Source organism: Dendrobates tinctorius, unplaced genomic scaffold (genome assembly GCF_039654945.1).
Source record: "Dendrobates tinctorius isolate UK_male_01 unplaced genomic scaffold, ASM3965494v1 ptg000028l, whole genome shotgun sequence".
NCBI classification, from domain to species: domain Eukaryota; kingdom Metazoa; phylum Chordata; class Amphibia; order Anura; family Dendrobatidae; genus Dendrobates; species Dendrobates tinctorius.
Window position 1 is genome coordinate 85,615,264 of NW_027361696.1, and position 20,212 is coordinate 85,635,475.

The window sequence follows — 20,212 nt, forward strand, 5'->3', positions numbered from 1 at the left end:
AGCCTTGACATATCATAGTGTTTAAGTATCTTTAGAGCATCCATTGTATACTGGACGTATAGGCAAGAAAACAACAACACTGTAAAAACACTGGGAAAAATTGTGTTGCCACAAATCACGAGATACCTGTAAGGTTGAGCTTCAGCCAGAAACTTCCGTTGTTCTAAAGGACTGGCATTAACGCGGAGCTCCTTAACCACAACCTGCGCAGGAGTGTAGTCTGAGAATATCTCCCCCAAGATCACCTTTATAGGAATGAATGGAAAAATAGTAGATCAGATATGGCCATGTAGATAACAAAAAAAGGTAAAAATATGAAGATTAAAGCTGTTGTCCACTACCTGGACAACCCCTTTTTAAATTAAGTACTCCCTCGTTTAAATAAAAAAAGTTATGGCGCATGGGAAGGCTATACATTTTTAGGGTCACCCACTTTATTGTTTTATGTCAGAGTCGTCAGTGATGGTTTTTATTGCTATCAATGGATTTACATTAACGGGGATGTCCATTTCTTGGACAATCTCTTCAAGTGGTGGATGACCCCTTTGATTAAATGTTTATTTTAGCATTTGTGTCCTCATTTTTATGTCATGATGTTCATACATATCCTTTGCTTTAATATTTTTGATAATTAAATTCTGCTTTACAATCATTTTTTTTGTCCTAGTAACATCTTTGCCTTTTCGTGAAGACCATCATTGACTATCATTGACCCCTGGTGTTCATGGTTTATGCTATATTCTATCTTTATATTCTTTCCCCTCCTCTCTCTCCCATTATTCTTGCTCCCTACCCATTTCAAAGATCAGAAAGCAGATGATGGAACAGTTCAACGACTATCAATACTCACCTTCCCAAACCAGCCATTTCCAATCTCCTGGAGATAGCTGAGGTCCTGCCGGCTAAATCCTGTCTGTTTTACTAAATATGCAGAAAATAGAGTTAATGGTCATGATCGCCATTCAAATATATTGCAACAATATCTGTACATTCATTAGTATTTTATACAATTCTAAGCACTTGACATAAAGATAACAGGAGTCCTCCACAGAGAAGCCCCACATGACTATGTCTTACAAGAAAATGCCACCCCACCAAGTTGTTTTCTGGAAAATTGAAGGAACATCCATTTCCTACAATCCAATAAAAAATTAAAATGTTTTATTGAATACAACAACAAAATTATGACTGAGACACAAATTTAAAAATGCGACGCGTTTCAGACCACTTATGATCCTACTTCATAGCTAAGGGATCCGAAACGCGTTGCTTTTGTACATGTTTCTTGTTTGAATTTCTGTGGAATACTCAATAAAGCCATTTTATATGGCAGGGACAAGGGACTTCAACAGGCCCCCAGCTGCCATGGCAATCATATGGTACCCTGCAATTGCGTTGCAGAGGGGACAATGGGTACATGTAACAGCCTGCCTCCCAGACCCCATGCTTTAAATACAGCTGTCCGAAATAGACGGCAGCGATGAAGAGGTTAACAGGATATATATATACAGACAGCGTAAAGTTTCTATCGGAGATGGATACCTGTTTTTGGTGCCTGTGTGTTGGGAACAGGTAAAGACACCTCTGAGAGAGGAAGGATGTAGACGTCAGGAATGGACTGGGAAGAGGAGGTCTCCTCAGCAGGTGGAGTGTACTCCCCAGAAAATTCTTCTCCATCTGGATTTTCAAACTCCTGAAGAAAATAGTGACATAGTAGGGTCACACATCCACGAAAAAATGTACAAATCATTCTGATCAGAGGACATGGATAGACAAAAAAAAAAGTTTATCTGCCTTTTCTAATCTGTCAGTCCATGAAAATTGGGCCGCACATGGACGTCATCCGAGTGCAGTCCGATTTTTTCATGGACCCATAGACTTGCATTGCCGATATTGATCCGACACTTGGATTAAAATCTGAAATGTCTCTGATTTTTTCGCAGACCACTCAGAGAAAGAAGAAACAAATCGAATATATGCACAGCCCCATGGAATATCATAGGTATGAGTGCTATCCTTGTAAACCATGGAAAGCGCCTGTCCATAAAAATCAAGTCGTGTGCATGAGCCCTAAGAGAAAGGAAAATGTACAAAAAAAATGCAAATTATGCATTAGAATAGCCAATACTCTCAGGATAATCCACAGAACCCTATATATTTTTTATTTATTTATTTCCATATAGGTCAGGAAATGAAAAAGAAAAACCGGAGGAAACACACCAAAAGAGTGTACAAAAGTTGATTGTTTATTTATAAGTCCGCTGTGGCCCATTGTGGCGATGTTTTGATTCCAATGTGAACCTTTTTCATACTTTCTAAATATATGTCTGGAGATAGACACAAAATAGAGGTAATAATATACAGAAATTGTCCAAATGTGAATGGTTGCAAGAGGACAACATGGTGAAAATGCGGATAGATTTAGATTTGGTTTTGTTTTTAGTTGTCAATGTTTCTAAATCAAGTAGCCACACACATGACATCTAATGCCCCCCAACTGTGATCATACACTGTGTCCTGTTATAGACACATCGAGAACACATTGTATAGGGGGACATCCTTAGAGATCTGTCATGTACCCCCTCGGGTAGACATACAGGAGGCAAAAAAGGCTACGCCCTACATGGATGGTACCCCACAAGTGGATCCTGATGGAGTTTGAGTGGAAAGGGCCTACCAGTAACCTTGACCTTGAGGGACCACTGTTCAACTGTTTGCAAATATGACATTATCCACATTTACCTCTGCTTCTATATATTAATAAACTGGGTAGTTTGTTAGATGAATGTTAAGAGCTGCTTTTGTCTGTAGATAGAAAATGAAATGTATTGTGCCAACTAATGCTCATATTCAGGGTTTACTGGCTTATCTCTGCACAGGGGCCCACCTGGGAATTCACCTGCTCACCAGTGGGCCAGTCCCTGCCTGGCTGTATATGTTGATTTTCTACCCTTTGGCCACACACAGCCACCAAAAAAATCCAATATCAGAATTGCTTGTGCCATTGCTCAGAATAAATCAATCTGAATCACAATCCTTCCCCTTTTTATAGTAAAGAAAGGATTGGCACCCCGCTGTGCTCTGGCATCGACATCACAAGCGCTCGCCCTGGCACCGATAACAGAATCAGCAGCTCAGAGACGGCATCTAATTAGCTGCACATGGACATTTTTTAGAAAGACAGAACAGCGCTTTCGAAAATGCGTGCATTTTTCACGGTACTCAAAATCTACAAAAAAAACCCCACAGCAATAGCTACTATGGAAATCATTTCTTGGTTTACAATAGAAGTCAATTGGCATAAAGACTACATGCGATAATTACCCAGTAAACATTACATCTATCTGTAAAAAAAAGGGAAAAAAATACCCAAAGACCACTGTAGAAAAATGAACATTAATATATGACCTTTCTGACTTTATAGCCACTAATCTTATGACTATGATGTCACATAATCTACAGATGCACTTATAGAGTGAACGTCATTTAATTTTTTTTTTACAAAAGTAGTGCACATGAAAATAAGAAATATTATACTATATCTTATTATAGCAATCGGCTTATTTCTACTCCTGGACTGAACATTCACGCCCCAAACTCTTGATTCACAGATAAAATCTGTCTTCAATAAATATGAATTTCTCTAATACTGAGTTAGGAGATGACAGTTGGTGCTTATAAAGTTCTATGGAAAACTGTAACTGTTGTTTCAGGGAAAACGTACAGCAGAATATATGTCTCCGCCTCTAGCTCCTCCCTCCTGTGTAGAATTTTAAAAGCACCAACTGCCATCTCCTATCTCAGTAATGTGAAAATCTATTTTTACTGAACACAGACTTTATACATGAATTCAGAGCAAAAAATAAAAAGAATGAATCTAGGAGGAAAAAGAAGCAAAAGTATCTGATAAGATATATTGCAGAGTTACTTATTTTCATGTGTATTGTTGAGATAGATAGCTATGTCTATTTTATGTACATAGATATAAAAAAATTAAAACGATTATGCTTTAATTCCATTTTGATGTTCTGATAATTACTGAACGAGCATTCGTAGTAAGGCCTGTTTCACACATCATTTTTTTTTGTGTCAGTTAAAATCCGCCAAAATGGCGGAAAACGGATCCGTTGTTAACTGATGTGAACGGATCCGCTTTCCGCCATTTTGGCGGATTTTAACTGACACAAAAAAACTGATGTGTGAAACAGGCCTAACGCTTGTTCCGGATTTTGAGCCCATCTAAACAGGCTGGGAAACACCCAATGAAAGAACAAAACACTTTTTCGTTGGCCGCAAAGTTTTTTAAGGGTGGTAAACAGGTGATGTGCTGCCAATATCAATTTATTCCATGTACATAGAATTATTGTATTGTAGATCATTCTGGGCACATGGGATTCTGGATGACCTGTCTGCCGATCGGTGGCGAGGTAACGGCCGTGATCGTGCCGTGTAAACCCAGCATTAGGCTCTGTTCATATCTATGATTAAGGCAAAGGAACTGGATGGATCCCATTGTAAGGCCGTAGGGTCATGGGTTTCCATTGTATGAAGAGAGCCAAGATGTCAGACATAGAGTCAAGTTAAGAAAGGAAACGACTGTGCAACTATTATTTGCTTCTTAGCTTCCTCCTTGACTACACGACTCTGTAATATTTAGTGCAACCGATCTCACCTTGAAGCCAACATCACCTCTTTTGCAGCAGAGACAGGTGAGGAGCAGGAAGATGAAGGCTAGCAGACCAGAACAAGAGATCAGTACTACAGCATATGGCGGAGCAAGAGGGGCCCTCTGAGACGAGCCATCTACAAGAAGATTAAGAAGGAGAAATTGTTTTAGAATAGTTCTGGAATAGTTATTCAGCATTGATTTTATGCACGTGATATATCTGCAAAGCTCCACAAAGACACATCAGAATGAATACTTTTTTCCTACCTTTCCATTCTAGGATCAATTTACATACTAGAAAAGAATAACCATACCCATCTCCATGCTAAAAAAAAGACAGGAACCTAATTTTTACATGTCAATAGAGCCAAAGCTATTTGGGACTGGAGCTGTCGTGAAGGAAACTATTCACATTTTTATGACCAATACTGGAAGCAGCACATTAGAAAATGGAGGCAATAGATAAGGATTTCTCAAGGAACTCTGTACAATATCAGTTGATTCTAACTGCCTTGTAATTAGCTTTCGGGGTGCCGGCTCTCATTAAAGGTGTTGGCCATTACTTTTTTTATTGAAGGTCTATCGTTAGTATAGGCTATCGATAGCTGATCGGTGGAGGTGCACCTCCAAAACCCTAGGAGGTCAGCTGTTACCTGTGGGTCGCCCTCACACCCAGGGCTGTGGGGTACTCGGTACCGGGCCCGATGAGCTTCAATGGGAGATGTCACGGCAGCTGGGACCCAGCCCGTGACCCTGGGCGCCCATTGTAAAAAGGGGTTGTTTCAGTGTGCTGATGGTAGTGAAAGTTTATAAGTGATTCGTGACGCCACCTGTGGTATTCGGCAATAGAGATGTAAGCCGACGCTGCAGACAGATCCTCTGGGACAGATGGTGTGGTGCAGCAGTGATGTTATGGCCCTCCACAGGCAGGGCTGTAGTCCCAGAGCAGTGCAGGTGAAGTGACACTTAGATGATGTAGTGTCAGGCGCGAGGGATGTAGCGGTGCTGGGAAAGTTGGCGCAGGAATAAGTGGAGGACACCAGGGCATGTAGTTCCAAAGCTTTACTCACAGTCTGTTGTGCAAACAGGTGCCCGCTTCTGTGCCGTGTCCTCCGGGTCAGGGACTCAGTCAACTTCCAGGCCAGATGGATTACTCCCTTCCAACACTCCGCCAACATATGTGCCTTTTCTGAACGTCTCCTCTTATAGCGCCTTTGAGTGAAGTACTCCTAGTACTGAGTTACACTGGAGTTCCTCCTGTTAGATGTTCCTATAAACTCTACTTGTACGGCAGACAGCTGTAGTCTGCTTCGGGGGCTCCTTGCTATTAAGTCCCGGCTCACTAATATGTTGCTGTTGTGCCCCCAAGTCTTGTGTGGGAATAAAGTGGTCACTACTTCTATTCCTCCGGTGTCTGCTGCAGGACCATTAGTATCCGTACAACCTCGGGGACCAGACCCCGGCCTTGCGCTTAGAACTTGAAAAGGGTTCTCCTCTAACTCTGGTCCTTGTTCTCTTATTCTCCTCACGTTCCGTGCTAATCCTTCTTTCCAATGGAGAATCAAGCTTCCTTCCTCTGTCTCTTTCCTGTGCCAGCAGACCCAGATCACTGTGGCCTGCTGCAGCACTTCCCTCTACCATCCCTCTCCCGGGGATCTTCTCTGTCTCACACTCTGTCCTTCTACATCTTCACTCACTCACTGAATGAAACTCTGACTGACTAACTCAACTCTTCCCGCTCTTTTTGGTGTGAACTAAACTCCACCCACCTCCCAGCATGTTTCGTGTTCCAAGCAGGGAGCCACCAAGGGGTGCTTTGCTATACTCCAAGCAGGGTGCCGCCGAAGGTGCTTTGCTACACTAATTTGTGGTGTGGGGTGCAGGTGTTGGAGTGTGGTCAGGTGTTTCTACCTTACCTGGATGGTAGGGCACCACACCTCAGGAGGAGGTGCAGTACCTCTGTGGCGACTGAGCCTCAGGGGCGCCACACCTGCATCGAAGGAAGTTCTCACATGCTGCCCCAACACATCAGCTCTGTGGCTGGGTACTACATATCCTCCCCCCTATTCAAGTGAATATTGGTCAATATCAGTGGGTTTGGCCAACATTAGTCTAGTGCACTGGTCTTCAGTGTTACCTACCTGTGGAGCCATATTCAGCACCGCATCCAAACTTCTAACCCCCGAAGTGGTGAAATCCTGTTCCCACCCCCTTCAAAGCACCTCTTCCTACTGGCACCATCACACTATCTCCAGACTACTATACCTAATTCATCTCTAAGACTCCAAAGCCAGTATATGTACATCCAGATCTGCTCTTCTGTGAGGTCCACTCAGAAAAGTCACCATCCGGAGAACTGCTCTTCATAGCAGTTTGCAAAACCTTGTGCTAACGCAGCAGAAAGCCGCGAGCCACACGCCATGGTCCCAAGAGACATATGTGGCTTCTGAGCCACAGGTTGGGGACCCCTGGTCTAATGTGTATGGGGGACCTTGCTTTCTAATCAATGACCAAATATATTATGTAAAGTCGCTCCTAGGAATAATGTTTTAGGTCAAATCCGGTAAAGAGCATGAAGGACTTCTATAGCTGCAGAGGCCATAGTTTATGCCTCTCTAGTTTGTTTCTGGGATTTTATATTTTAAGCGTCAACCATTTATCATACACTGATTAAATGTCGATGTCATAAAACAGCAGGGAAAATACAGCCAAGGGAGCTTTCAGCTGGGCTCAGAGGGTTCCTGCTGCAGTGCTAAATTTGACTTGAATGCCAAGCTGAGCTATTAGCGGAGAAAATGCTATATTACATCCTCTCTCCTGAGAGCATTGTGGGCACACGAGAAGTATTTGTCCTCCTAAATAATATACAAGTAATTTATATCCTATGTATGCCCATTTGCAAGCCACTGCACATAAAGATACTATGCAAAATGTCTCCTGTCCTTGCATCGCTTGCTCTGAAGCCTGGTGTTTCCATCTTCGCACCGTGCTGTCTGAGTACAGTGACGAAATAAGACATCAAATTATTTATTCTAAAATCATTTAATGGGGGTTGTTTAGTAAATCTCTATTAATGATGGATCACTAGAATGACTGTGAACAGTAAATAGTCATAAATAGACAGATTAACCCCTTCACCCTGGAGCCATTTTCCTTTTTTGCATTTTTTTTTTGCTCCCCATCTTTCCAGAGCCATGACTCTATATTTTTTGGTCAATATAGCCATGTAAGGGATATTTTTTGCAGGACAAGTTGTTGGAAAAAGGGAAAAAAAAGTTCCAAGTGCGGTTAAATTGCAAAAAAGTGCAATTCCACAGTTGTTTTTTTTTATTACCATGTTCAATAAATGCTAAAACTGACCTGTCATTATGATTCTCCAGGTCATTACGAGTTCATAGACACCAAACATGTCTAGGTTCTTTTTTATTTAAGTGGTGAAAAAAAAAAAAAAAAATTACCATATTCCTAGACCTGTAGCGTCTACATTTTTCGTGATTTGGGGCTGGATGAGGGATTATTTTTTTCGCGCTGATCTGACATTTTTATTGATATAATTTTGGTATAGATGCAATCTTTTGATCACCCGTTATTACATTTTATTGCAATGTAGTGGTGACCAAAAAACGTAATTCTGGAGTTTTTAATTTTTTTCTTGTTACGCCTTTTAGTGATCTGGTTACCGTAATTCTTTTTTTATATTGATAGAGCGGGCGATTCTGAATGCGCTGATACCAATATTTGTATATTTGATTTTTTTTATTGTTTTATTTTGAATAGGACAAAAGAGGGGTGATTTGAACTTTTACATTTTTTTATATTTTTAAAAACATTTTTTTTTACTTATTGCATGCTTCAATAGTCTCCATGAGAGGCTAGAAGTTACAGTACTTTGATCGTCTCTGCTACATACAGGCGATTCTCAGATCACCTGTATGTAGCGGTGCTCATAGCTATCTGGCAATGACAACCACATAGGTCTGATGGAGACCTCTGGTTGTCATGCCGACCCATTGGTGACCTTCGATCATGTGATGAGTCATTGATGGGCGGAGCCAGTGATGCGCTTCCTGTGTCAGAGACTGACAGCGGCATTAACTAGTTAACAGCCGCGACTGGATCGCGATTCCACTTGCGGCTGTTGCGGGCACATGTCAGATGTATAGATCAGCTGTCACGTGCCCGGAAAGGTGTGAGCTCTGGCGCTGAGCCCTCACCAAACAGGGGAAATCCGATATGTGCATACTATTATGGCACATGTTGGAAAGGGGTTCAAGTGGTTGTCCACTACTTTAGCATTGATGACCTATCCTTAGGACATTACAATAACAGCTGTTCGGCGAGGGTGCCATGTGTCGGACACTGACCGATCAGACATTGATGACCTGTCCTAAGGATAGGTAATCAATGCTAAAGTTGTAGACAACCTCTTTAAGTATAACAAGTGCTCAGTGTGGTCAGAGAGCCAATACACAAATAACCAAAGATTGACTATCACTTCCAAACAGAAAAACTGGTATGTACAGGTGCAAACTACAAGTAGCCCTCTCTATACATAACTAACAAACCCGTAATGGTTTTAATTGCAGCAGGATCCTCCTCACCCATAAATCGGAAATCGCCTTGTCGTTGGCTGCCGGGCATAGAATAATAGAATGGTAGAGTTGGAAGGGACCTCCTGGGCCATCAGGTCCAACCCCCTGCTCAAAGCAGGATTTGCTAAATCATCCCAGACAGATGTCTGTCCAGCCTCTCTTTGAAGACTTCAATTGAAGGATGAATTGGCCAAATTATGGGCTAAGTATCTCCATTTTTTCTTATTATCTAGAGCAGTATTGCTATTCATATGTCATATATTTCATATATACATGCTTTATCACTACATAGTGCAACTTTATTTGTTATGTAAAGAGCCAATGCTGGACCTGGGGAGGGTGAGCCAGGTGATCTGATTTTGTTATTTTACACGAGTACCATCACTTGGGTACGATGTTTTTTTAAAAGTGGTAAACCCCTTTTTCATTTTAGAAGGCCTTTGACCATTGCTGGTTAATCTCTGTATCTCTACATTCTGATTCTGAGGCCACAATAGAAATTGGTTAATTTAGGGACCGTGACAATCGATTGGCAGAATTTGCATTAATGGATGGGAGTCCTGCGAATCTTCGCCTACCCGACGCCATCTCCTACTCTTCTTTTGATTGGATGGCCTCGCATGACATCATATGCGCATTATCATGCATCAATGATGACATCACGCCGCGCCAGATAATAGGATACGATATGGAAAAGGCGGATCGCAGGGCTTCCACCCGATGGTAGAAGACCAATGACGCAGCCGATGGTCGATGGACCAGGTCCTGTGAAGATAATGGCACCAACCCTACCAGTTGTAGATAATTTAGATATTTTATTTCCTGACGCTGTGGATAACATCAGTAAAGTGGCACGATCAATCTAATGCAATAATCTAGAATTATTCCATGTCCTTTTCTGAGATTCTGTTACATATTCCATTGATGAATGCATTTTACCCATAACTTCATCACAAACATCAGAGGAAATAAAGATTCCATATTTCCTACAAACCTCAGAGTCAATTAATTGAATTAGTAATTGAGTAAATGACTAGAAGAAAAAATAAAAATTCACTGCACGGAAATGTAAGACCTGAGGTCTTGGTTGAAGAATCTAGGACATGAAATGGGGAAAAACGTACATGGAATAAAAAGTGAGCATCCATCACATGAGCTTCTTCACGCACAGCGCTATAAGATGTTTTTCTGGCGTCTCTGTTTTCAGTCTGGAACGTTATAAATTATAGAGGTTTACCGGTGACACTAAGTGATCTGGCATGAGTGCAAATCTGAAGTGATCGGGACAGAAGATCACACTCCAGCATGAACAAGCGTCTACTTGTTGTTGTGTTTGTCAGTTTTTAATATAGCACATACATTTTTAATGCGCTACCATCCACATACTGTAATTTCTACACCGCAGTTACTATGCCCATTCATATGAACAGTTTTATTTTTCACGCCTGGGGCATAGTGATGCTATCCAAAGTCAAAGAGATCTAATATTGGAATCCAAACTAGGGTGCAAATCTAAATCAAGATATTAAAGAACCAGCACTGCTTTTAATCTAATGTTTTAACCCAGGCGGAGGTATCTGTGTTTATGCAGACATGACAAGCGCCGTGGAGCAGTGTGTCCTAACCAGGGTTTCAAAAAGCAATGGGTTCATTGGAACTTACTCAAGGGTTCTCCTAAAGGTAAGATTTGTCACTTTTTGAGCATGAGTCACAATTAGAGTGCTTGAAGAAGCCATTGGCGAAACGCACGTTGGGTGTCTTTTGGTTGGAGCACAGGTCACTTTCAGGCTATTTTTTCCTTCTATTATTTATATATCTCTTGACCAATGGGATTCTTTTCTATGCTCCCTTGTGGATTTTTTATCCCTTTTCTTTGTCTTGTGCACCTGATGATTATATATATACACTTTTGACCAGTCTTAAACTGTTTTACATACCACTTGGTTCTTTGTATACTGTTTATATCTACTAGTGTTAATGTCTTAACCCCTTAATGATCTAAGATACATCTTTTTAATAGATGTCATTAAGGGGCCTTATTAATTTTATGGCACTGAGGACTAAGCAGATAACCCTCCCCAATGGGAATATATGCAGTGGGTATCAGCTGAATATGACAGCTGACACCTTTTGATATTGGTTTGGATCGGTTTTAGCACCGATCGGAGCCACTTAACTCCATAGATGCCTCTGTCAATCGCAACAGCTGCATCTAGATGGTTAAAAGGTTAAAAGAGGGCTCCCACTTTAACCCAACTGGCACCCTGTGATTGTAATTGTAGGTGTCAGTAGTTGCTATCACAACCTGAGGTCAGATAATGACTTTGGGGTTTAGTAGCCCATTAGACCCTGCCATCAGCAAGGTATAACAGGCTGCGTCAGTGTGAAACTAGCAGGTCTCATGCACTGCAGTACGCGGGTACTGTAGTGTCACATGCTGCAGCATATGAGACGAACAATTAAAAGTAGAAAATATACAAGACCCACTGTAGAACTAAGTAAAGAAAAATCTCTAAAATTTGTAAAAAAAATAAATAAATAAAATAAACACATAAAATGTAGCTATCACATCATACTAGCACACAGGTGCTTTACAGAATTTTGTAACACTGAGCAGTAAAAATGAAAAAACACATTTTTTCAGCAAAAATGTTGCTTCAGCCCCAAATTTTTCATTTTCACAAGGGTAACAGAAGAAAATGGAATATGCAATTTGTTGTGCAATTTCTCCTGAGTACATCGATACCACATATGTGGTGGAAAACTACTGTTTGGGCGCACAGCAGGGCTCGGAGCAGAAGGAGCGCCATTTGACTTTTTGAGCGCAAAATTTGCTGCAATAGATAGTGGATACCATGTCGTGTTTGCAGAGCCCCTGATGTGCTTAAACAGTGAAAACTCATGACAAGTGACCCCATTTTGAAAAATACACCCCTCAAGGAAATTATCTAGAGGTGTAGTGAGCACCTTAAACCCATAGGTGCTTCTCAGAATTTTATAATGTTAAGCCATGAAAATGGAAAAATACATTTTTCACACAAACATGTTGCTTCAGCCTCAAATTTTTCATTTTCACTAGGATAATAGGAGAGAATGGACAATACAATTTGTTGTGCAATTTGTTCAGAGTAAGGGCCCCGTTACACATAGCGACTCACCAGCAATCCCGACAATGATATGAACTTGTCAGGATCGCTGGTGTGTCGCTACATGATCACTGGTGAGCTGCCAAACATGCAGAAATCAGCAGCGATCAGGACAGCGATACGCGGGTAACATGCGACGCACGTCGCTTAGTTACCCGCAGTGTACGTTAAGATACCAGCACGCTGGTGGTGCAGGGAGCTGGTAACCAAGGTACACATCGGGTGTACGCGCGCCGCTTAGAAACCCAATGTTTACCCTGGTTACCAGCTCCCTGCACCAGCGCGCTGGTATCTAACGAACACATCAGGTTTCTAAGCACCGAGCGACGCTTAGAAACCCGGTGTTTATTTTTGTTACCAGCTCCAGCTCGCTGATTGCTGGTCTCCCGCCTGCCACACCCAGCGATGCGTGCTGGCCAGCGGGAGACCAGCGATTATAAAAATGTCCAGGCCATTTGAGCACGATCAGCGATACCCGGCAGGGGGACCGGTCGCTGGTAAGTGTCACACACAGCGATCTCGCTGGTGAGATCGCTGTTGTGTTACAAAACTTATGACTCAGCAGCGATCTCGCTAGCGAGATCACTGTGTGTGACGGGGGTTTAAGTCAGTGCCCCATATGTGATGTAAAACTACTGTTTGGTCACACAGCAGGGCTGAGAAGTTAAGGGCCACCAATTGAATTCTGAAACTCAATTTTGGCTGGAACAGACTGCAGATGCCCTTGACATGGCAAAACAGCAGAACCTCCCACAAGTAACCTCATTCTGGAAATTACACCTCTTTAGGAATTCATCTAGAGGTGTAGTGAGTATTTTTTACCCTCAAGCCATTTACAATTTGTATAACATTGGGCTGAGTAAATGGAAAATTTCCAATTTTTCCTCTAAAATGTTACTTTGGCCTCAAGTTTTTAATTTTCAAAAAAGGGATAATAGTAGAAAATGGGCCACTAAATATATTACACATTTTCTCCTGAGTACACCAATACCTCATATGTGGTCAAAAAGCACTTTTGAGACACAGTTCAAATCTCAGAACTGAAGGAGCACCGTATTGTAGTGCACATTTTGCTGGATTGGTTTGAGGGTGCCATGTCACATTGGTAGAGCCCCTGAGGTGTCAAAACAGCATCAATCAATAGCAGGTGAAGAATTGGTTTTATTTTTTTATGCCGTTCCTCGTGTGGTATAAGTGATTAGACTGATGTCACGATCCGATTGGCGAGTGACCTGGGACCAGGAGCACCTTTCCTGGCCCTAACACTATTTCACCCTGTTCCCCGGGATACTTCAGATGGTGAAAACGGTGTTGCCTCTGCCCTTGCCTTATCTCCTAAGTTAGTCCTTCGCCTGTCCCCTTCCCCCACCTAGGTAAGCGAGGCGCTACTGTGCACCTCAGTACACCAACCCGACAGACAGGGTAACAAAGACAAGTGTAAACTGAAAACTCCACACACACAAAATATACACTCACATATAACAGAGGTATTCACCAGGGTGTGTAGGGAGGTGGAAGAAAGCAAAACAGACAAAGATAAGGAATTTCCAAGTGTACAAACCAAACAACAGTCGCTTATAAACTCCTCCAGTAATCCTTCTTATACCAACTTCTCCCACTCCAATGTCATGCATCAAGTGCTAACTCTGACGATGTCTTGATAATCGAGCCCAGATTTTATAGGGAAAAAGCAGTGGCTAACTGAGCACAGCTGAATGTAGGCATTTTCGATGTGGCTGATTAACCCCTGTTCTGCTGGAAGAAATAAACACATTTAATACACTGGAGAAGTGCTTCTTCTCAGCGTAATAGGAGCAACCAGACGCTGCGGTCTTGTGGCTCCGCTCCGTTGCGGTAACCCTGTGACAAAGGATTTATTCTTCGGGTCGGTGCGATTACAGTGATTTCAGATTTTTTTTTTTTCTGTTTATCTGTTTGGCTGCTGTCACACACTAAAAGACTCTTTTTTATGAAACAAAGTTTTTGCATCAACATATTTAATAAGAGCTATCATTTTTCTATATTTCGTCCAACAGTCATTTGAGGGCTTGTTTTTTGCGGGACAAGTTGACATTTTTGTTGGTACCATTTTTGGGCGCAGAACATCTTTTGATCCATTTCTATTCTGATTTTTAGGAGACAGAATGAACAGTCTGTGTAGTACTGTATAGCACTGTGTAGTAAACATTATCAGACTGCTTTATTCTTCAAGTCAGTACAATTGCAGTGATACCACATTTATATTTTTTTTTATGTTTTGTCGCTTAATTTTCTAGTAAAAAAATGTTTTTGCATCTCTTTATTCTGAAAGCTATAACTTTTCATTTTTGTGCTGACGGAGCTGTATGGCATTTTGTTTTTTCAGCGACACCATTTTTATTTATATTTGACTTTTTAATTGCATTTTATTCCACTTTTTGTTCAGCGGTATGATGAAAAAGTACAGTTTTTTGCCTTTTTTTACCGTATTCACTGAAGGGGTTAACTAGTGAGACAGTATTATAGGTCAGGTTGTTCCTGATACAACGATATAAAATATTTGTACTTTTTTCTTTACATAAATTTATGTATTTATTGGATTAATATTTTTTCTGTTTTTTGTTCTTTATTTTGTGCTCTTTGTTAATATTTTTACAATTTTTAAAAACTTTTTTGTTTTACTTTTTTTTACCTTGTCACAGGATGGGACATCAAGTTTCCCTGCCCTGATTGCTGACGTAATACTCTGCAATGCTTTTGCATTGCAGGTCATTAGATCAGCGTTTTGCACACAGGCAGGAGGCCTATCAGCTACAGCTCTGAGTAGTAGCTTACAGGCCACCATACCTGAGTGACACCGCGGCCATCTTTCGACTCGGGATCACCATGGGGACCATCGGCACAACGCAATTGCAATCTTATGTAGCTCCAACACCCGCTTTTGATCGCGGTGGTTATTGGAGTGAGTCCAAGTGATCTCGCCGTACATGTACGGCAGATGTCATGAAGGGTTTAAACAGACACCTTCTCTACAAACATGAATCAGTACTTGTAAAAAGAAAATAATGACGTGTGGACCCACAAAAAATACATTTTTTTTAGATGAAATATAGATGATTGTTCACATCGTCAAAAAAAACTTAAAACATTTGCTTGGGTTAGCTGAGCACATCAGTCACACAAGGTAGAGCACAAAGGCTTTGTGTCAGGAATGATACTAAAAAAATATAATTATTTGATTTCTAAGGCAAAAACTGAAATGAACACCTTCATTCCTAGTACAAAATACAACCACTTACAAAAATACAACCACTTACTTTTGCAGACAAATCAAATACAAGTGTATGGGTGCATGGGAAACATCGCACTGCACTCAGAAGTCACCCGAGTGCAATGCGATTACTGCTGGCAATGGAGGAGATGGAGAGATTACTTTCTCCCTCTCCTCCGCAACAGTCCTGCAATTCTCTCATGCGAGAAGATCGGAGGACAGTAGCATGACACAGCCAAGCTGGAGCTGAGTGTCATTAGCATATGGCATCTGATGTTCTCGCATCTGATGCTATACGCTAGTGTCACCCTGGCCTTAGGGTTCAAGTCTGCAGTCACTATATGTGACCACAGATGTACTGTATGAATCCTCACAGTGCGGACAGTGTGTGCTGTCAGGATTCTCCGGTGCCAGTATCAGCAGGTAGGCACCTGACATTAAGTATTTGATCTGCATACATGCAGTCATGTGCCAACTAGACATGTGTGACCCTGCTCAATACCAGTGAATTGAGTGAGGCCAGACACATTTAGTTAGAATGTGACTGGGATAATGCATGCCCGCCTGCTGGAGACCCCTGACAGCATGCACTGTGCACACTGCGAGGATTCACAAATCTGCATTCACCATAGACTGACTGCTCACTTGAACCCCAAACTTGGACAGCACCTGTAATATATACTGTATATATATATATATATATATATATATAAAACCTGTAGACTAAACACCCTACAACATTCAGAAGAAAACTTGAAGATATGTGGCTATTAGGCTAAGTTCACACAAGTGTACAAAAAAAAAAAATCTTATGACTTTCCTCCTACAAAAACATGATTTTCATCTATATTGTCTTCTGTATGGCATTTGTTTAGATACATCAGAAGTGAATTAAATGTACAAGATCAAATAGTTTTCCTTGTTAATAATTGCAGTGTATCCATGAAAATCTGGTACTAGGATCCAACATTTTTTTGAGCACCCTTAGATTTGAATATGAGGATCTCATCCAAAATCCAGAAGAGACACATGCACGTTGAGATAATTTTTCACGCCGACATTCACTCCATGTGAAAAAACCTTTCATCTGAACAGCCTAATTGAATAACATTGGACCCAGCGCTGCCCACGTGAGATCAGCGTTATTTACAGACAGCACTCGGACCGATCATACGGTCATGTGAACATAGACTTATTAGGCGCTTACCAATTAATAACTGAAACCACCAGATGAAACAGTGAAAGTGAAACAAAATTTTTTCTAATGTTTTTATCTTCTGATTGTTAATTTATCATTTTAGTTTTTGTGGACATGATTAATTATGGGGTAACCGATAAGTTAGATATATGGTTTACAGCAGCTACATGAAATTAAACAGCAATAGTGAGGACTCTTTGTTAACATGTAATGGTTTTCTAGGCATACTCTGTGATGTGTCCAGAGTTGATTACGCAGGGAGGGGGAGGAAGTAAGCTGTGACCATCACGTATTGTGAATGCTGTGTACTGTCTTATCTATATTTATATGTTGCTAAGATGGGAGTAAAGGACTCCAGTCCGTTGGCCCTCAGTACGGCACAGTGACGGCCGGGGCGCAGGTACGGAGGTGAGAGATGTCAGTCACTGACACCACTCACCCCTCTCGCTGTCCGGCGCCCTGACCCTCACTCCCTCACTGCACTCAATTGCATTTGCGTCTATCAGGAGAAGGTGCATGCATGGGAAGTTGGATGCTGTGCTGCAGTGCCATCAGGATGTCATCCTGCCCCCGTTGCTGCACAGAGGAGATGATGGACAAGCTTGGATTAGGTGAGAATGATTTTTTTTTAATTCTTATATTACTGTGTAGAGGGGCATAAAATAAGGGGAGGGACAGTGCAGATTTGGGAGGGATAAAATGAGGAGAGGGTCTTTGCTGATGGGGGAATTAAAATGAGGGGAGGGGCTGTGCTGATGGATGGGAATTAAAATGAGGGGAGGGGCTGTGCAGATGGGGGGAATAAAATGAGGGGAGGGGCTGTGCAGATGGGGGGAATTAAATGATGGGAGGGGCTGTGCTGATGGAGGGGAATAAAATGAGGGGAGGGACTGTGCTGATGGGGGAATAAAATGAGGGGAGGGGCTGTGCTGATGGGGGAATTAAATGATGGGAGGGGCTGTGCTGATGGATGGGAATTAAAATGAGAGGAGGGGCTGTGCTGATGGAGGGAAATAAAATGAGGGGAGGGGCTGTGCAGATGGGGGGAATTAAATGATGGGAGGGGCTGTGCTGATGGAGGGGAATAAAATGAGGGGAGGGGCTGTGCTGATGGAGGGGAATTAAAATGAGGGGATGGGCTGTGCTGATGGAGCGGAATAAAATGAGGGGAGGGGCTGTGCAGATGGGGGAATTAAATGATGGGAGGGGCTGTGCTGATGGAGGGGAATAAAATGATGGGAGGGGCTGTGCTGATGGAGGGGAATAAAATGAGGGGATGGACTGTGCTGATGGAGGGGAATTAAATGATGGGAGGGGCTGTGCTGATGGAGGGGAATAAAATGAGGGGAGGGACTGTGCTGATGGGGGAATTAAATGAGGGGAGGGGCTGTGCTGATGGAGGGGAATTAAATGAGGGGAGGGGCTGTGCTGATGGAGGGGAATTAAATGAGGGGAGGGGCTGTGCTGATGGAGGGGAATAAAATGAGAGGAGGGGCTGTGCAGATGGGGGAATAAAATGAGGGGAGGGGCTGTGCTGATGGAGGGGAATTAAATGAGGGAAGGGACTGTGCTGATGGAGGGGAATTAAATGAGGGGAGGGGCTGTGCTGAAGGAGGGGAATTAAATGAGGGGAGGGGCTGTGCTGATGGAGGGGAATAAAATGAGGGGAGGGGCTGTGTTGATGGAGGGGAATAAAACGAGGGGAGGGGCTGTGTTGATGGAGGGGAATAAAATGAGGGGAGGGGCTGTGCTGATGGGGGAATAAAATAAGGGGAGGGGCTGTGCTGATGGAGGGGAATAAAATGAGAGGAGGGGCTGTGCTGATGGAGGGGAATTAAATGAGGGGAAGAGTTGTGCAGATGGGGGAATTAAAATGAGGGGAGGGCTGTGCTGATGGAGGGGAATAAAATGAGGGGAGGGGCTGTGCTGATGGAGGGGAATAAAATGAGGGGAGGGGCTGTGCTGATGGAGGGGAATTAAAATGAGGGGATGGGCTGTGCTGATGGAGGGGAATAAAATGAGGGGAGGGGCTGTGCAGATGGGGGAATTAAATGATGGGAGGGGCTGTGCTGATGGAGGGGAATAAAATGATGGGAGGGGCTGTGCTGATGGAGGGGAATAAAATGAGGGGAGGGACTGTGCTGATGGAGGGGAATTAAATGATGGGAGGGGCTGTGCTGATGGAGGGGAATAAAATGAGGGGAGGGACTGTGCTGATGGGGGAATTAAATGAGGGGAGGGGCTGTGCTGATGGAGGGGAATTAAATGAGGGGAGGGGCTGTGCTGATGGAGGGGAATAAAATGAGAGGAGGGGCTGTGCAGATGGGGGAATAAAATGAGGGGAGGTGCTGTGCTGATGGAGGGGAATTAAATGAGGGAAGGGACTGTGCTGATGGAGGGGAATTAAATGAGGGGAGGGGCTGTGCTGATGGAGGGGAATTAAATGAGGGGAGGGGCTGTGCTGATGGAGGGGAATAAAATGAGGGGAGGGGCTGTGTTGATGGAGGGGAATAAAACGAGGGGAGGGGCTGTGTTGATGGAGGGGAATAAAATGAGGGGAGGGGCTGTGCTGATGGGGGAATAAAATAAGGGGAGGGGCTGTGCTGATGGAGGGGAATAAAATGAGAGGAGGGGCTGTGCTGATGGAGGGGAATTAAATGAGGGGAAGAGTTGTGCAGATGGGGGAATTAAAATGAGGGGAGGGCTGTGCTGATGGAGGGGAATAAAATGAGGGGAGGGGCTGTGCTGATGGAGGGGAATAAAATGAGGGGAGGAGCTGTGCAGATGGGGGAATAAAATAAGGGGAGGGGCTGTGCTGATGGAGGGGAATAAAATGAGAGGAGGGGCTGTGCTGATGAAGGGGAATTAAATGAGGGGAAGGGTTGTGCAGATGGGGGAATTAAAATGAGGTGAGGGCTGTGCTGATGGAGGGGAATTAAATGAGGGGAGGGGCTGTGCTGATGGAGGGGAATTAAATGAGGGGAGGGTCTGTGCAGATGGGGGGATAAAATATGGGTCTGTACAGATGGGGGAATTAACTGTGGGGCTGTGCAGAGGAGGGGGAATAAACTAAGAGGCTGTGCAGGGGGGCAGGAAATGGGAGGCCATGTGGTGGGGTCATGAAATGAGGGGTTGAGCATGGTCAATAAATTGAGGGGACTTGTGTTTCGACCATGAAATGAGCGGCTGTGAGGGGGGGATAGCAAAGTATATGAGGAGCTGTGTTGTGTCTATACTGTATATGGGGCTGTGGAGGGGGACTGGGGGATGTGGTGAATATCATACTGTATGGGATATTGTTTGTGGGCCATAATACTGTATGGAGTGTTGCGGGGATCATCATAGTATACAGTTGAAACC

The 20,212-nt window shown here is 42.9% G+C and overlaps 1 protein-coding gene across 2 annotated transcripts in view; it reads right to left on the minus strand.

Annotated features, from left to right (window-relative positions):
* The window catches only part of LMTK3 (lemur tyrosine kinase 3), a 131,913-nt gene that overhangs the window by 104,658 nt on the left and 7,043 nt on the right, over nt 1-20,212 (minus strand). For both annotated transcript variants that reach the window (XM_073571143.1, XM_073571142.1), the window contains exons 3-6: nt 4,673-4,803; nt 1,543-1,693; nt 851-921; nt 127-245 (exon numbers count right to left, since the gene is read on the minus strand). In XM_073571143.1, coding sequence (XP_073427244.1) covers nt 127-245; nt 851-921; nt 1,543-1,693; nt 4,673-4,803 — 472 coding nt within the window. The remainder of the gene's footprint in view (nt 1-126; nt 246-850; nt 922-1,542; nt 1,694-4,672; nt 4,804-20,212) is intronic.